Below are 21,179 nucleotides of genomic sequence, written 5' to 3' on the forward strand. Positions count from 1 at the left end.
AAGAAAAAACTAGGCGGATTATCTGGGAGCCCATGTTTTCTTCAAAAGGGCATGTCTAGGAGTTAGAATTTTCTTGTTTACTTTGGTAATCCTAAAAAGCCTTGAGAATTTCTGTTATTTCTAAATATCTATTTCAGTAATTCTGTGGAGTTACAAAGATGATTTGCCTCAGAGGAATATAGGGTTAATTGTAGGAATAAATAATGACACATCCAAAAGAAATAGAAGAAAAATCTTCTAGAGAAGATAAAAGCAAACAAAATTAATCTGCAGAACAAACACAGAAAACAAAGGAGACACAAAGCATAAAATTAGAAGATAAAAGCAAGAACAACCTATTAGAGATTCGCTATACATGTTTATTTGGTCAACATGCATGGTTTGTATTTTTTTATTATGAGACAAAAATAATGTTTAAAATTTAAATTCATGTTATTTGTAAAATTCATATCAAAACACAAATGACAAAAAATTAAATGGATTGACAAATATTTCTCAAGTGAAAGTAATAATGACAGTATTAATTTCAGATAAAACAAGACAAATAATGGTATACAGAATAAAGAAGGTCACACAAACTTTCTATTACTAGTTTCTTCAGCAAATGATACTGAAAATACTGGATATCCATGTGCAAAAGAAAGAAATTGGACCCTTACCTTCCATCATACAAACATTAATTCAGAATAAATTAAAACCCTAAATGTGAGACCTAAAATTATAAAACTCCTAGAAGATAACATAGTTGAAAAGCTTTATGACATTGGATTTGGTGTTGATTTTGTGGATGTTACAGCAAAATCACAGGTAACAAAAGCAAAAGTAGACAACTGGGACTACATCAAACTTCAAAACTTCTGTGCGACAAAGGAAGCAGTCAACAGAGTGAGAAGGCAACCTGCAAAATGGGAGAAAATATTTGTAAGCCAGATTTATGATGAGGGGTCACGTCAAGGATATATAAAGAATCACAACTCATATAACTCAACAACAAAAACAACTTGATTAAAAAATGTGTAAAGGGCTTGAATAGTTATTTCTCTAAAGAAGACATACAAATGGCTAAGAAGTATATGAAAAGATGACCAACATCACTAATCATCAGGAAATCCAAATCAATAAAAGGAGATATGACCTTGTACTCATTAGGATGACAAATAAAAAAAAATAAAACAAGTATTGGTGAGGATGTACAGAAATTGGAACACATGTACACTGTTAATAGAAATGTAAAATGGTGCAGCTGCTAAGAAAAGTATGGAGGTTCCTCAAAAAATAGAATTATCATGTGATTCAGCAATCTCACTTCTGGAGATAAATATCCAAAGGAATTGAAAACAGGATTTTGAAGAGATTTGCCTATCCATGTTTATTGCAGTATTATTCATAATAGCCAAGAGATAAAAGCAATCCTGGAGTTCATCAATGCATGAATGGATAAAGAAAATGTGATACACACACATAGAATGAAATATTATTCCACCATAAAAAAGGAAATTCTGTCATATGAATGAAAGTTGAAAACATCATACTAAATGAAATAAGCCAATCACAAAAAGACAAATATTGTATGATTCCAGTTATATGAGTTATCTAAGTAGTCACACTCTTGGAAACAAAAAGTAGATAAATGATTGCCAGAGGTTAGGGGTAGAAAGTAAAGGGGACTTGTTCTATATGTCCAGTTGTTCCTCGATTTCTGAGGGAGATTGGTTCTGGGACACACATCTCCCATACCAAAATCTGCAGATGCCCAAGTCCCTTGTATAAAATAGCATAATATTTACATATAACCTATGCACATCCTCCCATATACTTTATTATCTTTTTTTAAGTTTTTTTTTTTTTTTATGGTGACATTGGTTAACAAAATCCAGTAAGTTTCAGCTATACGCTTTAACAGTAAGGCATATATATATTTATACTGTTCACCTCCCATAGTTAGAACTCTTTCTGTCGCCACGTATTTGACTCCCTTTACTCCGTCTGCCTCCCCCCCCACCCCCCGCTCCCCATCCTCTGGTCTCCCATATACTTTAAATCATCTCTAGATTACTTACGATACCTAATACAATGTAAATGCTTGTAAATAGTTGTTACACTATATTGTTTAGGGAATAATTACAAGAAAAAAAAGTCTACATTTTCAACACAGATAGCCATTATAGACTTAATACACAGTACGTGTCACCAACAATGTAACTTTTTTCTCTGAATATTTTTTGATCCCCAGTTGGTTGAATCCATGGATGTAGAGGTCCAACTGTACAGAGTTTCAGTTTTGGGAGATGAAAAAGTTCTAGAGATCTGTTGAACAAGCTGCATATAGTTAACACAATTGTACTCTTTAAAATGGTTAAGATGGGAAATTTTGTTTTTTACCACTCTTAGAAGACAAGAATCATTTTTTTGCATCGTTTTCTATGAGTTTAAAAAATATGAGCACTAGCTATTAAGTATTTTATTAATTTAATTAAAGGGTATTAATCACCTTTTATTCACTTAGCTATAAATCATTTTACCAGAGACTGGGCTATTATATTAATAGATTTCCTAACATTAAATGATACTTATATTGCTGGCATAAATCCTATGTGTTTAGGCAGATCATTCAAATAATTACTTTAATACACTGTTGAAATCAATTAGTTTTCATATTTGAGAATTTTGTCTTTGATTTTTAAGCAAGATTGACCCAAGTTTTCTTTTGTGTGTGTGTGTGTGTGTGTGTGTGTAGGTATGTATAGTCATCAAATTTTCCACATCTTAGAGGGAAGGCTTTCAGTTTTTTATCATTATGATGTTAGCTGTGGACAGTATATAACCTTTATTATGTTGTGGTAATTTCCTTTTATTCCTAGCGTGTTGAGTGGTTTTATCAGGAAAGGTGTTGAATTTATCCAAGGCTTTTTGTGCATCAGTTGAGATAATCATGTGTTTTTTGTTCTTTATTCCATTAATGTGGCATATTATAATAGTTCTTTAATATGACAAAACACTTACTTTAAATTAAGTACATGGTATACAATATACATATTATGTAAAATATGTATATTTTGGGAATCTGAATCTCCTTATCATTGCATAAATTAACAATTATTTGATTTGCTTTTGTCATGGTATACAATACCCAAAATTCAAAGCAAAACACTTATTTTTTAAAAAAGAAACAAATTACAATGAAAATAGAAGTATGAATTGATATAAAAGTGAGAAATCAGTATTTTTCATTACTTTATTTATAACCTTGAAAATTAGAATTTCTTTTGTTACAAGTGCAAAAGTAAAACAATTAATGAATTTCCTAATTCTTTTATATGACAGTAGTCATATTTGAACATTAGGCAAATTTTAGTTATATTATTAGGGCGAACCATATGAAATTGTCATTTTTGTCAAAAATAGAATATCGGCAATTTGATGTTGTACAGCACATGTATAGAAGTACCTTAAAAGTACTTGATAAAATTTCTCTAAGTGTAATTCTGTTTTAACGGAATTAAAGTACTTTGTCTTTTTTTAACAAATGATACTTTAATGTTATCTTTTTTTAGTAATTATTTTCTAAAACATGTATCCAAAGTTGAATGAAAAAAAATATCATACTAAGCTAAGTAGTAGTAATTCCTCTGACTTTGTAAAAATAAAATGGTATCTATGCTTCAGGCAGTTCTCTTTTGTAATTGGTGAATTATATCTTGGTGGTCATTCTTGATTTAAGCATGCTTTGTCCATTATTTTGTTATGGTCACAGAAATTGCCTTCTGTATACCAGAGTCATGATGATAGTAATTATAATAACTTACATTCACTGAGGGTTTATTATGTATTAGGAACTATCCCAAGGCTTTACTTTTATAGACTTCTTAAATCTTCACAATAATCTTGCAATGTAGGTACTGTTATCATTTCCATTTTGCAGATAGGAAGGAGGCACAGAATGATTAAGCAACTTGCCCAAGCTCACAGAGCTAGTAAGTAGCAGAGCAGGATGATAACTGATTACCTGAACATGAGACATGATTTGAGTCATCTATATATTTCTACTAAGTTACTTAATAATTTCATTGTTTGAATGACAGATGTCTCAGAAATTTTTATTTCAGTACTTTTTAAATAAATTTTAATGTTATATCTTATCCATTATGCTTTTTTAAAATTAGTGAATACATTCCTATTTTGGCTCACAGGATGAACAATCTGGAATTTTATACACATTCTGGAATTCAGTTACTCAAGCACTTTATTCTCAATTTCAAATGGCAACAAATTGTAAGTATACTATTTATTTTACAAATTCACTGCAGAGTTGTTCAGTTACTTTAGAATTTAATGTCAAGATGCTTTCCTCTGTAGTTTTATAAAATATCTTTTTAAGATTCCTGGCTAATTTTCATTTCTTATGTTAGACATATATTTAGTTTTATAAACAATGAGTTAATTTTTTGCACTTTTTAAATAATATTTTGAATAAAATTCTCCAAAAGAATAAGTTAAAATGCAGAGACTTGATAGCTTTTTCCTTATTGTTAAAAATGAAGACTTGATGAATTAACAGGTGAAATACTTACATCATGAATGTTGCTTATCCAAATTTGAGCCACTAAACTTTTTCTTAATTTGTTTTTGCCATAAAATAACAGCACAGGGCAGTTCTAAACAAAGAAATATACAAACTAGCTAATATCTTATGAATGTTATTGTCTAATCACTGAGTGTAAGAGTGTGGAATGTACCTGGACTTTTTAAAAGGGTTTTGATTATCTCGAGGTCCATCCATGTTGTCACAAATGGCAGTTATTTCATATCTTCTTATGGCTGAGTAATATTCCATTGTATATATGTACCACAGCTTCTTTAGCCAATCATCTATTGTAGAACACTTTGGTTGCTTCCATCCTGGCCACTGTGAATAACTGCTATGAACATTGGTGTGAAAATATCTTTTCGAACCTTGAGATAATCATACTAAGCAAAGTAAACCAGACAGAAAAAGTTGAAAATCATGTGATATCACTTATATGTGGGATATAAACCTAAAAGCAACAAATGAACAGGACAAACAGATACTCATGGCATGGACTATATAGACTAATGGTTTTAAGAGGGGATGGGGTAGGGAGAGGGGGGAGGTAGGTGGGGTAAAGGGGGTCAAATATGTGGTGACCAAAAGAATTCTAACTATGGGAGGTGAACACACAGTTTAAATATATATATGCCTTACTGTTAAAGTGTACAGCTGAAACTTATTGGATTTTGTTAACCAATGTCACCATAAAAAATAATAATAAAATAAAATAAAGGGTTTGGAGAGTTTGTGTGTAGTTAGATTTTTTTTCACAAACTCTTACTGAAAGTAACTAGTACATATAAATATTATTTAGTCACTGGCAACACAGTGTTGAATAAACCACACTACCTACCTCTCTTCTGTTTCTAAAGAAGTATACAGTAAGGCATTGCCCATAGAAGAGTCTTCATTAATGTGTGACCACACAGCACTTAAACAGAGGTTTTATTTAGGGCTGATTCACTCCATTTACTTACACAAATCACACTACTCGAGAGAATACATCTCCTCCATTAGGTATCTGTTTGAATCAGCTTTTTTTCAGATATAATTTATATACAGTAAAAGTCTTCAATTTAAAGCAGAAAATTCTATGTATGTTTGCATCTTTTTAACCACTGTAACTGTTAAGATACGGAACGTTTCCACCTCCTAAGTTTCACTTATGTACTTTTGTAGTTAATCTACTCTCACCTCTTGGCTCCTGGCAACTATCAATCAACTTTCTATCAGTATAAGTTAGCTTTTCCTAGATTTTCATAAAACTGACATTGTGCAGTATGTATTCTTTTATGTCAGCATAATTATTTTAAGATACACCCATGTTGTCGCATATATTAGTAGTCCATTTTCTTTTAATCGGTGACTAGTATTCCACTGAGTAGATACATACAACAATTTGTTTATCTGTTACCCAGCTGGGGAGCAGTTGGGATGTCACAATTTTGGGTTATTGTGAGTAAAGCTACTATAGTCATTTATAAACAAGTCTTTTGTAGACATATGTCTTCATTCTCTTGGGTAAATACTTATGAGTGGAATTTCCTGATCATTTGATAAATATATGTTTAACTTTATAAATAATTGCTAAACTATTTTCCAAGATTGATGTACCATTTTGCATTCCTATCAGCAATATATGATAATTCCAGTGGCTCTACATTCTTAACAATCCATGATATTCGTAGTCATTTTAATTTTAGCCATTCTTGTGAGTGTGTAGTAGTTTTTAATTGTGGTTTTAACTTCCGCTAGCCTAAAGACTAATGAGGACCATATTTTCACATGCTTATTTGCCATCTGTATATCTTCTTTGGTTATGCATTTGTCAAAATTATTGGCTTTTTAGTTCATTTTATTTTATTTTATTCTATTTCAATTTTTTAGTTTATTTGATCTCATTATTAATTCTTAAGAGATCTTTACGCTCTAAATTCAAAGTCTTTTCTCAGGTGTATGTTTTGCAAATATATACAAATATATCTCCCTTGTCTCTGATTTGCCTTTTCATTTTCTCAATATCTTCCAAATGATAACAGTTTTTAAATTTGGAAAAGTCAAATTTATCAATTTTTCTTTTATAATTTATGTGGTTTTTTTGACCTAGGAAATCTTTGTCTGACTCAAGGCCAGAAGTATTTCCTTCTATATTTTTTTCTAGAAGTTTTACTAGGTTCATTTGGAGTTAATTTTTGTATATGATACGAGATAAGGATTAAGATTCATCTTTGCATACACATTAAAAGATTATACTCCGCTTATTGATTGCCTTGGAGTTTCTGTTGAAAATCATGTGGACATATATGAGTGAAACTATTTCTAGAATCTATTTTGTTCTATTTTTTTTTGCATGTCTATATTTGTATAAATGCCATACAATTTTAATCATTAAAGTGTAAATCTTCCTATTCTAGGCTCTTTGCATTTCCATATACATTTCAGAATCAGCATGTTGTTCCTGTAAAAACAGATTTTGGTTAAGATTTATTGAATCTACAGATCAATTTGTAATGAATTCACATCTTAACAATATAAAGTGTTCTCATCCACAAGTGTGTTATTACACCTTACCTTTGATCTAGGTCTTTTACATATTCTCTTCACAGTGTTATATAGTTTTTAGTCTGCAGGTCTAGCAAATCTTTTCTTAAATTTATTATGATTTCATATATTTTGATGCTATTATAAGCATTGTTTTTTAAAATTTCTTTCTAATTGTTCATCGTTAGAATATAGAAATACAGTTGATTTCTATGTACTAGCCATGTATTCTTGACTTTGCTAACCTTACTTATTTTAGTAGTTATGGGAGATTATTTTTAGGATTTTCTATATCAGTGATAATATAGTCTACAAATAAAGACAATTTTGCTTCTTTTCCAATCTAGCTTTCTTTTATTTATTTTTTCTTCCCTTACAACACTCGCTAACACCTCCAATACTGTGTAGAATTGAGGTAGGTTTTACCTTGTTTACAATCTCAGAAAGCATTCAGTTAACCTTTATATGATCTGAAGGTTTTTCAGTAATGTCCTTAGTCAGGATGAGGATGTTCCTTTCTATTAGTAGTTATTTGAGAGTGTTTATTTTGAACTGTTAATTTTTTCCCAGTACTTTTTTGCATCCATTTAGATGATCAAATGGTATTAGTTATTTTAGTCTATTAATATGGTGAATTATGTTGATTTTTCAAATGTTAAACTAACCTTGCATTCTTGGATAAGCTTCATGTGGTCATGATGTATTATCCTTTTTATATGTTGTTGGGCTCAAATTGCTAAAAAATGTTTAAGGTCTTTCGATTCTATGTTTATGAGATATTGATCTTTAGTTTTCTTGTAATATCTCTTTCCAGTTTTGGTATCAACATAATGCTAACATCAGAGAGTGTGTTGGGAAGTATTCCTTCTTCTTCAATTTTCTCAAGCAGTTTGTGTAGAATTGGTATCATTTCTTCTTTAAATATTTGGTAGAATTCACTAAGGAAGTCATACAGACCTGGAATTTTCTTTGAGGGGAGGTTTTAACTACAAATTCAACTTCTTTTATAGATGCAGGATTATCTCATTTATTTCGTGAGCTTTGGTAGTTTATGTCTTTCAAAGAATTTTTCCAGTTCCTTGAAGTTTTCTGATTGATTGGCATAAAGTTGCTTTTAATACTTCCTTATTACCCTTTGAATGTATGGAGAATCTGATATGATATTCCATATCTCATTCCTGATATTATTAGTTTTTTCCTTATTCCTAATGATTATGATTAGAAGTTTATTAATTTTATTCATCTTCTCAGAAACCAACATTTGGTTTTGTTGACTTTTCTCTATTTTCTGTTTTCAATTTCATTAATTTCCACTCATGTATATTATTTATTTTCTTTTTGCTTTGGGTTTGATTTGCTTAATTTCTTGTTTATTAAGGTTAAGTTTAGACTATCGATTTGAACCTTTTTTTTTTTTCTAATTTAAGCATGCTACAAATTTCTCTATAGGGAGTATTTTAGCTGCAAGCCACAGTCACATTATTTTTTCCAAACAATAGTGAAATAACATCTATATGTCTATATCTTTGATTCAATAATTGTTGTTTTCTAACTAAATGAGCATTTGCAGAATCTGAGATGTTTGTTTAAAACTTAAATCATGAATTATTTTAGGGGGTAGTTTTAAAAATATTCAGATATAGTAACATATAAATATAGCCATTTAACAGTTTCTTTCTTTATGTCTGAAAGTATTGGGTTTTCATGAGAACAATTATCGTCATAAAGTTTCCTTCCTTCCTTCCTTCCACCCACCCTCCCTCCCTCCTTCCCTCTCTTTCTTTCTATGTGTGTTCCTTTTCCATAGATTTCTTTCTGTCACCACATATTTGACCCCTTTTACCCCATCTACCTCCCTCCTCCCATGAAGTTTTCTTTAATATTTAACTTTTACGTTGTAAGCCAATTATGTTTTAAGGAATATAATTACTAAGAAAATACAAAGATGTAATTGCACCTATAAAATATGTCAGTATAATTACAAAATTTATTGCAACTTTAGTTTTTAGAATAAAAGAAAGTAAATGTAAAAGCTCATTTATGGCTGTTTCAGTTTATCATTTTCAAGCATTGATTAAAAATATAATTTATTGCTTTAAAAATGTTTTTTAAAAGTTTTGGAGTTGTTATAGTCAGAATTTTACTTATTTAAATAGTAAATTTAATTCGCATTTCTTTTTTTTAACATTTTTTCCCCTGAGATATAAACCTAGTCAAGTTGTTCTAATCTAATAAAAACTAAAACAAAACTAGAGAGTTCCTCTCTTTCTTTTTTACAATTTTTATGACAGTTTATTTGAGCCAAACTGCCAATGATTACAGGGAAGCAGCATCTCAAATGCTTCCGATAGTTTCTCTTTAGTTACTGTTTAATCTCCCCTTCAATTTTTATCCAAACTTTCTCAAAAGAGTAGTTTGTAGTTGGGTTTTTTTTTGTTTTTGTTTTTTTTGTCTTCATTTTCATATAGTTTATTTTTCAACTAAGTGTACTCTGGCTATCTCATTAAAGTGAGCAGTGACCTACCTATTAATTGCCAAATCCAGTGGATATGTTACAGTTCTTACCTTATTGGACCTATCTGGCTGTGTAGTCAAAGAAGCTACTGACAGGAAATATAATATTTTTAGGCAAAAAAATCCCATATTAATATTTTACATTCAGAGTAGTCTGTTACTTCTAATAGTGTTATTACTTTAATAACTACCTTTGGGAGAACTCCAAGTAAGTTTTTTGGAAAGCACCTTTCTTTTATATAGCACATACAGTCCATGATGTGTACTGTAGTACTTAAAATTATAGACAGGCAATATTAAGGAAATGCAACCATCTGCAGAGTTGAAGATTCTGCACAATGTAACAGATTGTCTAAGTAAGTAATATTTTGGCAGAAAATATCTAAAGGGAAATTTTTCTAGTTAGGAACATGTTCTTTCTGATGATAAACATTCATACTTGGTAAAATGTAGTTCTACTAGGTATAATAACATATAATCCAAGGATTTTACAAGCAATAAAGTTACTTTATTCAAAAGATAAGGGGCCTGAATTTGTCATCATGAAGATTTAAAGTAGCTTCAATAGGAAATCTGCTGCTTTAATTATCTATGGGTGTCAGTTATTTCCAAGATGATTTCTAAACTTTATGTCTGTTATTTATCTATTGTAGTTTCCAGATAATAATATTTGTTCATCAGCCTGTCGAGTTATGTTACGTATTTTTTAAGTCTCAATAGAAGCAAGCAAAATAAACGTTATCATTTTGAACTTTTTCAAATGAAAACATAATTCTTTGTAATCTGATGGTTTTCCCATAATATCTCATCCCTCTTACTTTGCTTTATTTTCTTCATAGCTCTTGTCACTTTCTAATATTTCACTTTATTTGTCATATTTGGACCCATCCCCCTGCTACTCCTCACCTCCTGCTAGAATATAATCCTTGTAAGACATGGAATACTACTTAGATCATGGCAAGATCCTCAATGGCTAAAAGAGTATGGGACACACAGTAAGGCTTCACTAAATACTTGTTGACTAGAAGGAAGGAAGGAAAATCTTTCCTTCACTAAAAACTTGTTGACTAGACGGAAGGAAGGAAGGAGGGATCAAGAAAGAAAACATGCCAGTCCTCTTTTATAAAAAAAACTTTTAAGTTTTTAAACTTAAAAAAGGAGGAGATGTGACCATGGAAACAGAGATACAATTGCTGGAAAGAGACCACAGGCCAAGAAATGTAGGCAGATGGAAGAGTCAAGGAAAAACTCCCCTAGAACCTTCAGAAGGAACGCAGCTTTCCTGGCACCCTGATTTTGGCTTATTGAGACCAAATTTGTTAGAAAACCTTAAGAACTAAAAGATAATCCATTTATGTTGTTTTAAGCCACCAAGTTTGTGATAATTTGTTACAGCAACTGTAGAGAACGAATACAGTAGGTGATAAAGTATGCATATGTTCAGCTTTAGTAGATACTGCTGAAGTGTTTTCTAATGTTGTTATACCAAATTCCCATTCACAGTATATGAATGTTCCAGGTTTTCTATATCTTTGTCAACACTTGGTGTTTTCTGTGTTTTGTTTGTTTGTTTGTTTGTTTGTTTTAGCCATTTTGGTGGACATTTAGTTGAACCACATTGTGGTTTTAGTTTTTCTGTGATCAATGATATTTATTTTTCTGTGTTTATTGACCATTAATAACTTATACCAGAGAAAAGGAATTAGTATCCCTAATGTATAAAAAGCTTCTAAAATGAGAAGGGAATGGCCAACAACCCTAAAGAAAAAAGATGTCACCTATAAATTGAGAAAGGAAAAATAAAACTATACAGAGACCTCATTTTTCATCCATCAATTCAGCAAAAAAATAAAAAAGTTTTATAACACTCTGTCGGCAAGCCTGTGAGGAAACAGACACTCACACGTTGTTAATTAGCATACAAACCTTATGGAGGGAAGTTTGCGAGTATCTAACAAAATCATATAGGCGTTTGCTTTTTTACTGAGCAATTCTACTCCTAAAAATTTATTCCATAGATGCACTAGCAATAATATGAAAAGACATATCCACATGTCTATTCACTGCATCATTACTTGGAATAGAAAAAACTAAAAACAGTCCAAATGTTCATGACAAGGGGATTAAACTATGGTATATCCATAGAATAAAATGCCATGCAGCTATAACAAGGAACAAGAACATTTTAAAAAATGGACTGAAGAATAGCTTTATGTACTGCTATGGAGCAATCTCAAAGATATATTAATTTTAAAAAAGAAAGATGAAGTATGCATACAGTGTGCTGTTGTTTACCTGAGATAGGGAGTGGTATATAAAAGTATAAATTTTTGCATATATATTTTTAGAAATGGAAGGATAAACCATAAAATCAAGAAAAATGGTTACCAATATTATGGGGAGGGTGTGTATGATGAATACATTGGAGAGACCAGGGATAAAAGCTAGTCTTCTTTGAATATACTTTGTTGTGTAGATTTAACTTGGAAAATATATAAATATTTTATGTAGTTACAAAATGAAAGAAATTACTAAAAATCACAAGTAAAATGGAAAATCTTAATGCAAGTATGTGTCATTGGTGGCATAACCACACCAAAGGAATATCTTCATTTGACTTCTTTACTTTTTTTGTTGTTAAAAAAAAAAAAAAAAGTTTTTGTGGCCCTACTGGGATATTCTTCAAAGACAAGATCTTCCCTAAAAATCTATGAACTGTTTTTAATAATCATGTTATTGATGGGATTATTATTATTATTATTCTCAGGTTGCTGTATATGTGGTGTGCTAAAAAGTAAATGAATAATTATGTTGGTTATCATAGTGAATCAGGATTTTCAGCATAGGAGAAGGAAGGTATAAAATGGGTGCGATCAACTGTGTAGGAATTTTTTCTTTAAAAATAAGTAATTTGATTTATGTATGTTTCATATCTCTGTCCACTGGAAAGGCCTAGAAATAGTAACTATTTCCATAGTACTGAACCCCTCTAATACCCATGTTGTGGTTTTTAAACATGATTTCTCATTAAAAGAAACCAGAGTTTCTTGAAGAAATGGCTAATTCCAGGTCTGGGGCAGGAAATGTGCAGGACAATTCTGTAATCCTATGTACCAGAAACCAAGGCAAAAGACTATTAGAGTTGTATTAAAAGGATTTGGTATATACCAAAGATGGAATAAATTTAGCATCAGTAAGGGTAACAATTACAAGAGATTGAAACCCATCAGATATGCCTAAATCCAAGAGTTCTTAATGATGTAAATAAAGAAATACTTACTGGTTACCCTTGATGATACATGGAACTTACTCTGCATTTTGAAAACTGGTAAATAAAGAGAAAAAAAAAAGTTAAACATTTTTCTGCCTTTCCTACATAAATGATATCTCAAAGAAACCAAATAATTGATGTTAGAGGTGTCTATTTATAAAAGTATCACCTACTTTTTAATTGGATTTTTTTTTGTTGTCACTGAGTTGTATGAATTATATATTTTGGATATTAACCCCTTATCAGGTGTATCATAAGTGAATGTCTTCTCTCATTCAGTAGATTGTCTTTTTGTTTTGTTAATGGTTTCCTTTGCTGTGCAAAACCTTTTTAGTTTGATGTAGTTCTATTTATTTTTTCTTTTGTTTCCCTTGCACGAGGAGATGTATCCAAAAAAGAAATTACTAGTAGCAGTATCAGAGAGTTACTGTTTATGTTTTATTCTAGAAGTTTTATGGTTTGGGGTCTTCCGTATAAGTCTATAATCCATTTTGAGTCTATTCTTGTATAAGGTATAAGAAGGTAGTCCACTTTCATTTTTTTGCATGTATCTGTTTAATTTCCCAACACCATTTATTGAAGAAACTGTCTTTACGCCATTATATATTCTTGGCTCCTTTGTCATATATTAAATGAGCATATAGACGTGGATTTATTTCTGGGCTTTCTAGTCTACTGATCAGTGTATCTGTTTTTACACCAGGACCATGCTGTTTTAATTACTGTAGCCTTGTAGAATAGCTTGATATCAGGTAGTGTGATACCTCCAACTTTGTTCTTCTTTCTGTACTATATGATTTCACTTATATGTGGAATCTAAGGAACAAAAAGAACAAACTAATCGAAAACAGACTCACAAATATAGAGGACAGTCTCATGGCAGCCATAGAGGGAGGATATTGAGGGGCTGGGAGAAAGGGGTTGAACGGTTAAAGAAGTACAAATTAGTAGTTGATAGATGGTCATGGGGATGGGGAACTCGGCATAGAGAATGCAGTCAGCATTAATGTAATGGCTGTGTGTAGAGCCAGAGGGGTGATAGAGTAATTGGGATTGTTTCATGAACTACATAAATTTCTAACCAATTTCCAAAAAAAAAAAAAAAAAAGTATCACCTATAATAAATGAGTGGAAAATTACTATTACTATCATTATTTCAAAAGGCCTCATTAGAACACATTTTCGGTTTGTCCTATAACCTAGGCTTTTTGTAGCATCACCTCCATATATAAAAGAAGTTTTTATTAGTTACATTTTATTTTATCATTTATCTAATGCATCTTATTGTTTTGCTTGGCAGCTTCTATGTTTTTGAAACAGGCATTTGAAGGAGAATACCCTAAATTATTGCGTCTTTATAATGACTTATGGAAGCGTCTTCAACAGTACAGCCAAAATATTCAAGGAAAATTTAATGGAAGTGGAACTGCAGACCTCTATGTTGACCTACAACATGTTGAAGATGATGTACAGGACATATTCATACCAAAAAAGCCAGATTATGAGTATGTTTGTTTAATCAAACCTGTTTGTTGTCATGTTAAGGATTTTTGTCTTTTATTTTTATTATAAATTAGAAGTTGGGAATATGCTAACCTTCTAAATCTTTTTAATGATTATTATTATTTCTATACCTTAAAAGATTACATAAAATTTTTAATTGAAAAAGTCAAACTTTATTATTAGCTCAACAGCCCGATTCCTAACCAGAAGCTGTTTTAAAGGATAGTGCCAAGTAGGATGAGTAGAAACTAGGAGATGAGCATAAATGGTCATTATTTTTAATTGACATTAAAACATATCTGTAATTACATCAGACAGCATCATTATTGTTGGACTACTGGCATAAATGTCATGTGAAAGGAGTTGGTATATTCAGAAACTATAGGAGAAATTTTATGCTGAGATAGGTTCTCAGTCTGGCAGGAAAAACTGAGTATACTCAAACCTGAAAATCTCTTAGATCACTGATAAAGTACAGTATATGTAGCTGCATTTAGGAGTCATATTGGAAAACAGCATAGCATCTTAATAAGATTAAAGCAGCCAATTTTTCCTAAATTGAAAAAGAGTATTTTCAAATTTTTATTTATGCACCAAATAGTTGATCGACTTTTACACTTTTAAACACTAGAATTATTTATTGTGATGAGGCTGACTCAGAGAACAGCAGATTATCACCTACCTTGTAAGAAAAATGTTCGATAGATTCACGAGTGCTTTTAAATATTTGTTTCTCTTTTAATTTTTTTTTTTCTAAATACTTAGAATTCATTTGTACCCACTGCAGTAAGAATTGAAGTAATTGAATTGTACCCACTGCCTGGTAAAATAGAGGAAGTAAGAAGTTTTGACTAGCAAAATAAGTGGCACAAGAGTAGGCTAGAATGATAGAATGATACCATATTGTTGTCTTCAATAACTCTTTTATGCTAAACAGGTGATTAGATAAGGACTAATGGAAGAGGAAACAAGAGGACGGAACCCATATGTTGATCTGAAAAGATCTAATAATATATATATTTTTAATTATATAAAGTAGCATGTATGCTATCATTCTATTTTTGTCTTAGTTTATTTTTAAATCCATTTGCTTACACTAAAAAAGGTCTGGCAATATACACAGTAAATGATAATAGTGGTTTATCTCAAGGAGGTAGAATTTTTATTTTGTATTTTCTGCTTTTTAAATTCAATGGAGAGAAAAACCACTGTGTTTTGACTAATGGGACATCACTGTCACCCTTTGGAGACTAAATTCAGTAAAGCAGTTGGTGGGGAAGAGGAAGTATGACCCATGTTTAAGAACCCCCAAAAGAATGGGGGTAACAAAGAAATGAGGGAGAGTTGAGAATGTTTATAGATAGAAGTAGCAGTGGAGAGAGAAAGACATCAGAGATGCAAGAAAGAAAGGAAGTAAAGAATGGAACAAGACTCTAAGAGAATTGGAATATAGAATCAAGGCACTAAAAGCCAAGTTAGCAATTTTCATCATTCAGCAATTCATGCTGAATTTTTGATAATGGTAATTACTATGAGAAAATAAAACAATATTATGTGATAGAGCACCTTATTTAGGGTGATCAGGGAGACATCTATGAGAAGGTGACATTTGACTTGAGATCTAAATAATGGGAAGAAGTCAAACATGGAAGATTTGGAGTAAAATTTTGTATGCAGAGGTAACAGGAAATTTAGAACCCTTGAGAAAACTAAGATGGGGAGGTTTGAGGAATAGAAAACTGTAACACACTGAATGACGAAGAGAGGGTTATAAAATTGGGTCAGAGAGGACAGGAAATGTTGATATAAAAAACGTCCAAACCTGTAGAGAATTTTTATGAATTTGAGCCAAACTGACAATTGCCGGAAAGCAAAATCTCAACAGACCGAGAAAATGCTCTGGAGAATGGAAGTTTTACAGTTTATTTTATACATTCGAATCAAAGGAGGAGACATATGGAGGGTTACATGACATCCATTGGTGGTAGATTATGGGAGTAGGAGAAAGCAAAGCCGGGAAATCTCTGGGATTGGATAAAAGGTAAAACAGAGAGACATATACTTCATTTATATCGGGGGATGCAGGAGGGTTAATTATTAATAGTTACAGCACGTAGAGATGGTATTCAGGGAACAAGATAACTGTGGTCTTGTGCTCTGGTGTGGTGGGTGAGTCTGAGAGGTCTAGAAAAGAAGATTACTTTGATATTTCAAAAGTATGTTATTTTAGATGCAAAAAGATAATAGACAGGCTCACTTAAGGTAAAGATTGACCTTTGTCTAGGAAGCTACAGGCCTAGGATGTGACTACCAGCCGTGACCTGCTTTTAGTTAGGAGTTTTTATGTTTAGATCATCCTATGTGGTTACATCCTATGTGGTTTTGGCCTCTGAGTTTGTAGGGACTGCCATGCAGGCCTCCTCTGAGCTTGTTAGGTTTAGTATGTGGACCCTTTTTTGTCTACAGAATGTAAGATCATATAGGGCTTTATAGGCCATTGTATGGAGTTTGGAGTTTATCAAGTAGAGTGGAAACCATTGCTTTTAAACAGAGGAATGATATGCAGTGGTAAGTATTTTTAAATTAGCACTCTGGCTTTTATGTGGACAACTAAATTGAGGATGGGGGCATCGCCACAGAGAAGGTAAAGGAGAATGGAAGCTATTTTGTTTATTCAGACAAGAGATGGTAATGGCTTGAACTAGGATGACCATGTGAGATGGCAAGAATTGATCAGATTGATTCAAGATACAGTTTAGAGGGTAAACCAATAGATTAGATTTGTGAGAAAGAGAAGAATCAGGAATATAATTGGATGTTTCAAAGAAGACAAGTCTGGAAGACATTGTTTCTTTCATGCAATATTGTTGAATTATGGTTTTACTTTTGGAACTGTCAAATTCAAGATGCAAATAGAATTGTTGAAAAGGTAGTTGAGTATAAATCAAGGCTAGAAATACATATTTGGAAGTCATCATCATATAGATTTTTTAAAATCATGGAATTGGGGGAGATTCCATAGGGAAGATATATATGAAAAAAGAGAACCCTGGCCCAAGACAGGCACTCCCAAAATCATAGATTGGGCAGAGAAGTGGCAGTCTGCAAAGGAGACTAAGCTAGAAAAAAATGATGAGAGAGGAGGGAAACTCAAAGTAGTGTTGGGCCCCAAAGAGTGAATTTCATTTAAGTTGGTGGAAGAATAGTTAACTGTTTTACATGCTACTGAAAAGTTGAAGAAGATTAGGATTGAGAATTTATTTCTTAACAGCAAAACAAAGCTTTTGGAGCCCTAGATGTGTAATAGTAGATACAAAAGCATTATTAGAATTGGTTAAAGACAAAATGGAAGAAGATAGACTTCTGGGGCAATAGCACTCCCTACCCCACTGACGCACTTCCCAGTGAAACTGGTGAAAACTATTACAGAATAACAATTTAAAGCCTCTGGAAATGGTCAAATGGTCCTAAAAGCAAACAGCAAATGAAAAATCATCTCAAAATCTATGAAAATCTATAAGAAAGAATTCCCAAAAAGCCTGTGATATTTGAAACAAAACTGTTTCCTCTCTCTCTCCTCCCAGCTCAGCAAGGCATATATATTCCACTTCAGACTGCAGCAGCCAAGAACAAAAGGCTCCCTTTGTCCCCAGTTCCTACCTGGAGGGGTTTTTCTTGGGAGAGGCAGAACTTAAGCATTTCTCATGCTGCCCACAGCTACCTATAGCTGAAGCTAAGTTCAGGCAAATGAATTCAGGAGAAGGGGGTGCTCTCTTATTGTGCCCAAGCCCTGCTCAAGGTGTGGCATCTCTACCTTGTTGTAGCTCCCTGAAAATACTGGGGTCTCATCAAACTTCCTCCTAGTTTTTGAAATAGTGGTGACATACCAGGAAAGGCGGGCTAAGAGGACTTCAGGCTGCTGCCCTCCTCCACCAAGTTCCTAGACTGAGCTATCTGTCAGTCAGAAACTTGCTATTTTCTCCACTCCCAGCTTCAGATCCCTGACACAAAGATTTTGCCTGGGAGAGAAGCAGGCAGTAAAACAATTAATTTCTAATATCTTTCCAAAGTACCTGACTTACAGAGCCTGGAGAAGTTTAAACCTGAGGATAATCTCAAAAACAGTGGAGGTTGTGGCGAAGAGCAATGGGGAGGATATTCAGAGATCTAATGAAAATACAGACTAGACTATAGGGCAACTAGCTCTTAGGAGAGAGCCAGGGAAAAGACAACTGGGAAGAGTCCTCAGGGGTCAGAACTACTATCTGTGAGCAATTAGTGGAATTTAGCAATGGGGTGTGGTCAGGAAGAGAAAGAGAAGGCAACTCCATCAGCTCCACCTTCATCCCTGGGTTAGGGTGGGTATACCCAAAGCTGTGCCTCTCAGAGGTTTAACACTGTGAGAGAGAAATAGACTTCACTAAAGTAATCTAGCCAGTCACTCAACAATTAAACAAGCAAATAACAATTAACAAGTCCCAGAGGTGGGGATGACCAATACTGAGTGTCTATAATATGTTATCTAAAATGTTCAGTTTCCAACAAAAGTTATGAGGCATATAAAAAAACATGAAAGTATGACCCATACAGTGTGTGTGGGGCAGGGAAGCAAGCAACATACATTTCCTTTGAGAGTTACCAAATGTTGGATTTAACAGAACAAGGTTTCAAAGTAGTTACTATAAACGTGTTCAGAGAACTAAAAGAAAGCATGATTAAAGAAGTAAAGGAATATCGGACAACAATGTTACATCAAATATAGAATATCAATAAAAAAATAGAAATTATAAAGAATCAAGTGGAAAAGCTAGAGTTGAATAATACAATAACTGAAATTTAAAAAATCACTAGAGGGGCTCAGCCATAGATTTGAACTGTCTGAAAAAAGAATTAACCAACTGGAAGCCAGATCAATAGAGATTAGGTAAGCCAAAGAACAGAGAAAGAATTAAGGAAAACAAACAGCCTCAGAGAAATGTGGTACACCATTAAACACACCAACATATATGTAATGCAAGTACCACAAGAAAAAGGAAAATAAAAAATAATCAAAGAAATAATAGCTGAAAACTTTTCAGATATATTAAAAACAACAACCTACACATCCAGGAAGCTCAACAAACTCCAACTAGGATTAACTCAGAAAGTCCGCAAGTTGACACCTCATAGTAAAAACAATGAAAGTCAAAGACAAGGAAAAAATCTTGAAAGCAACATGAGAGAAATGCTCGTCACTTAGAAGTGAGCCCCAAGAAGATTTACACCTCACTTCTCAGCAGAAATAAAGGAGTCCCAGAAAGTAGTTGGCTCAAAAGTGCTAAAAGGAAGAAACTGTGAACCAACAATTCTATATCCAGTAAAGCTGTCCTCCATAATGAGGAGAAATAAAGACCTTCCTAGATTTAAAAAAAAAGAAAAGATGGAGAGAATTTGTTTCTAGCAGACCTAACTTAACAAGAAATGTTAAAAGGACGTTTTCAGGCTGAAAGCAAGTTACCCCACCTGGTAATTTGAATTCACCCAAAGAAAGAACAACACCAGTAAAGAATTAACAAGCTGATTTTTAAATGCATATGAAATTGCAAGGTACCCAGAATAACCAAATTAATCCAGAAAAAGAAGAATAAAATGGGAGTCACACTTCCTGATTTTGAACTTACTACAAAGCAATGGTAATCAAGATGATGCAGTACTGGCACAAACATAAACATGTTGATCAATGGAATAAATTGAGAGTCCAGAAAAGAAATCCATATATCCATGGTCAGCTGATTTTCAGAAAGCTTGTCCAGATCATTCAATGGAGGAAAGAATAGTCTTTTCAACAAATAGTGCTAAGAAAACTAGATAGTTAACATACAAACATTTGAAGTTGAACCCTTACCTCACACCATGTACAAAAATTAATAAAATGGTTCAAAAAACTAAATGTAAGTCTAAACATGTAAAACTATCAGAAAAAAATATAGAGGTGAATCTTCTTGACTTTGAATTTGACAAAGAATTCTTAGTTATGACATTAAATGCATGAACAACAAAAGACAAATATTATGGTGGAATATCTCAAAATTAAAAATTTTTGTGTTTCAAAGGACACCATCAAGAATGGGTGGAAATATTTGCAACTCATATATCTAGTAATTGACTTGTATGTAGAATATATTATAAAACCTCTTCCAATTCAACAATAAAAGACATATTCCCCCATTAAAAAATTGGGAAACGATCTGAATAGACATATCTCCAAAGGCAGATGGTCCATAAGCACATGAAAATAAGCTTAACCTCAGGGAAATGCAAATCAATCAAAACTGCAATGAGTTATCACTTCACACGCACTAAGATTCCTGTAATCAAAGAGATAAATAATAACAAGCATTGGCAAGGATGTAGAGAAATTAAAACCTTCATACATTGCTGGTGGAAATCTGCAATGGAACAGAGCTTTGGAAAAAATGTTTGGAAGTTCCTCAGTTAAACACAGAGTTACCGTATGACTCAGCAGTTCTTCTCTTTGCTATATTCCTAAGAGAAATAAAAACTTGTTCCAAGGTGGGTGAATGAAGAGCTATTGTTTTGTTTTTTCTTTCTTTTCTTTTTTAAATAAATGAAATTTATTTTGTTTGGTTTTATGTTACAAGAACAATTAAATGCTAATTTTAGAAAAAATGTAAAATATTAAAAATTACAGGGAACAAAAAGTTACACTTGAGCCCCACTTCTCAGAGACGAGCCATGTGTTTCTTTTTAAAAAATTTTAATTACAGTTGACATTTAATA

The 21,179-nt window shown here is 32.3% G+C and overlaps 1 protein-coding gene across 2 annotated transcripts in view; it reads left to right on the forward strand.

The window, feature by feature from the left end:
- The window catches only part of COG5 (component of oligomeric golgi complex 5), a 290,537-nt gene that overhangs the window by 197,360 nt on the left and 71,998 nt on the right, over positions 1 to 21,179 (forward strand). For both annotated transcript variants that reach the window (XM_011372500.2, XM_011372499.2), the window contains exons 11-12: positions 4,191 to 4,272; positions 14,197 to 14,401. In XM_011372500.2, coding sequence (XP_011370802.1) covers positions 4,191 to 4,272; positions 14,197 to 14,401 — 287 coding nt within the window. The remainder of the gene's footprint in view (positions 1 to 4,190; positions 4,273 to 14,196; positions 14,402 to 21,179) is intronic.

Source organism: Pteropus vampyrus, unplaced genomic scaffold (genome assembly GCF_000151845.1).
Source record: "Pteropus vampyrus isolate Shadow unplaced genomic scaffold, Pvam_2.0 Scaffold208, whole genome shotgun sequence".
NCBI lineage: Eukaryota > Metazoa > Chordata > Mammalia > Chiroptera > Pteropodidae > Pteropus > Pteropus vampyrus.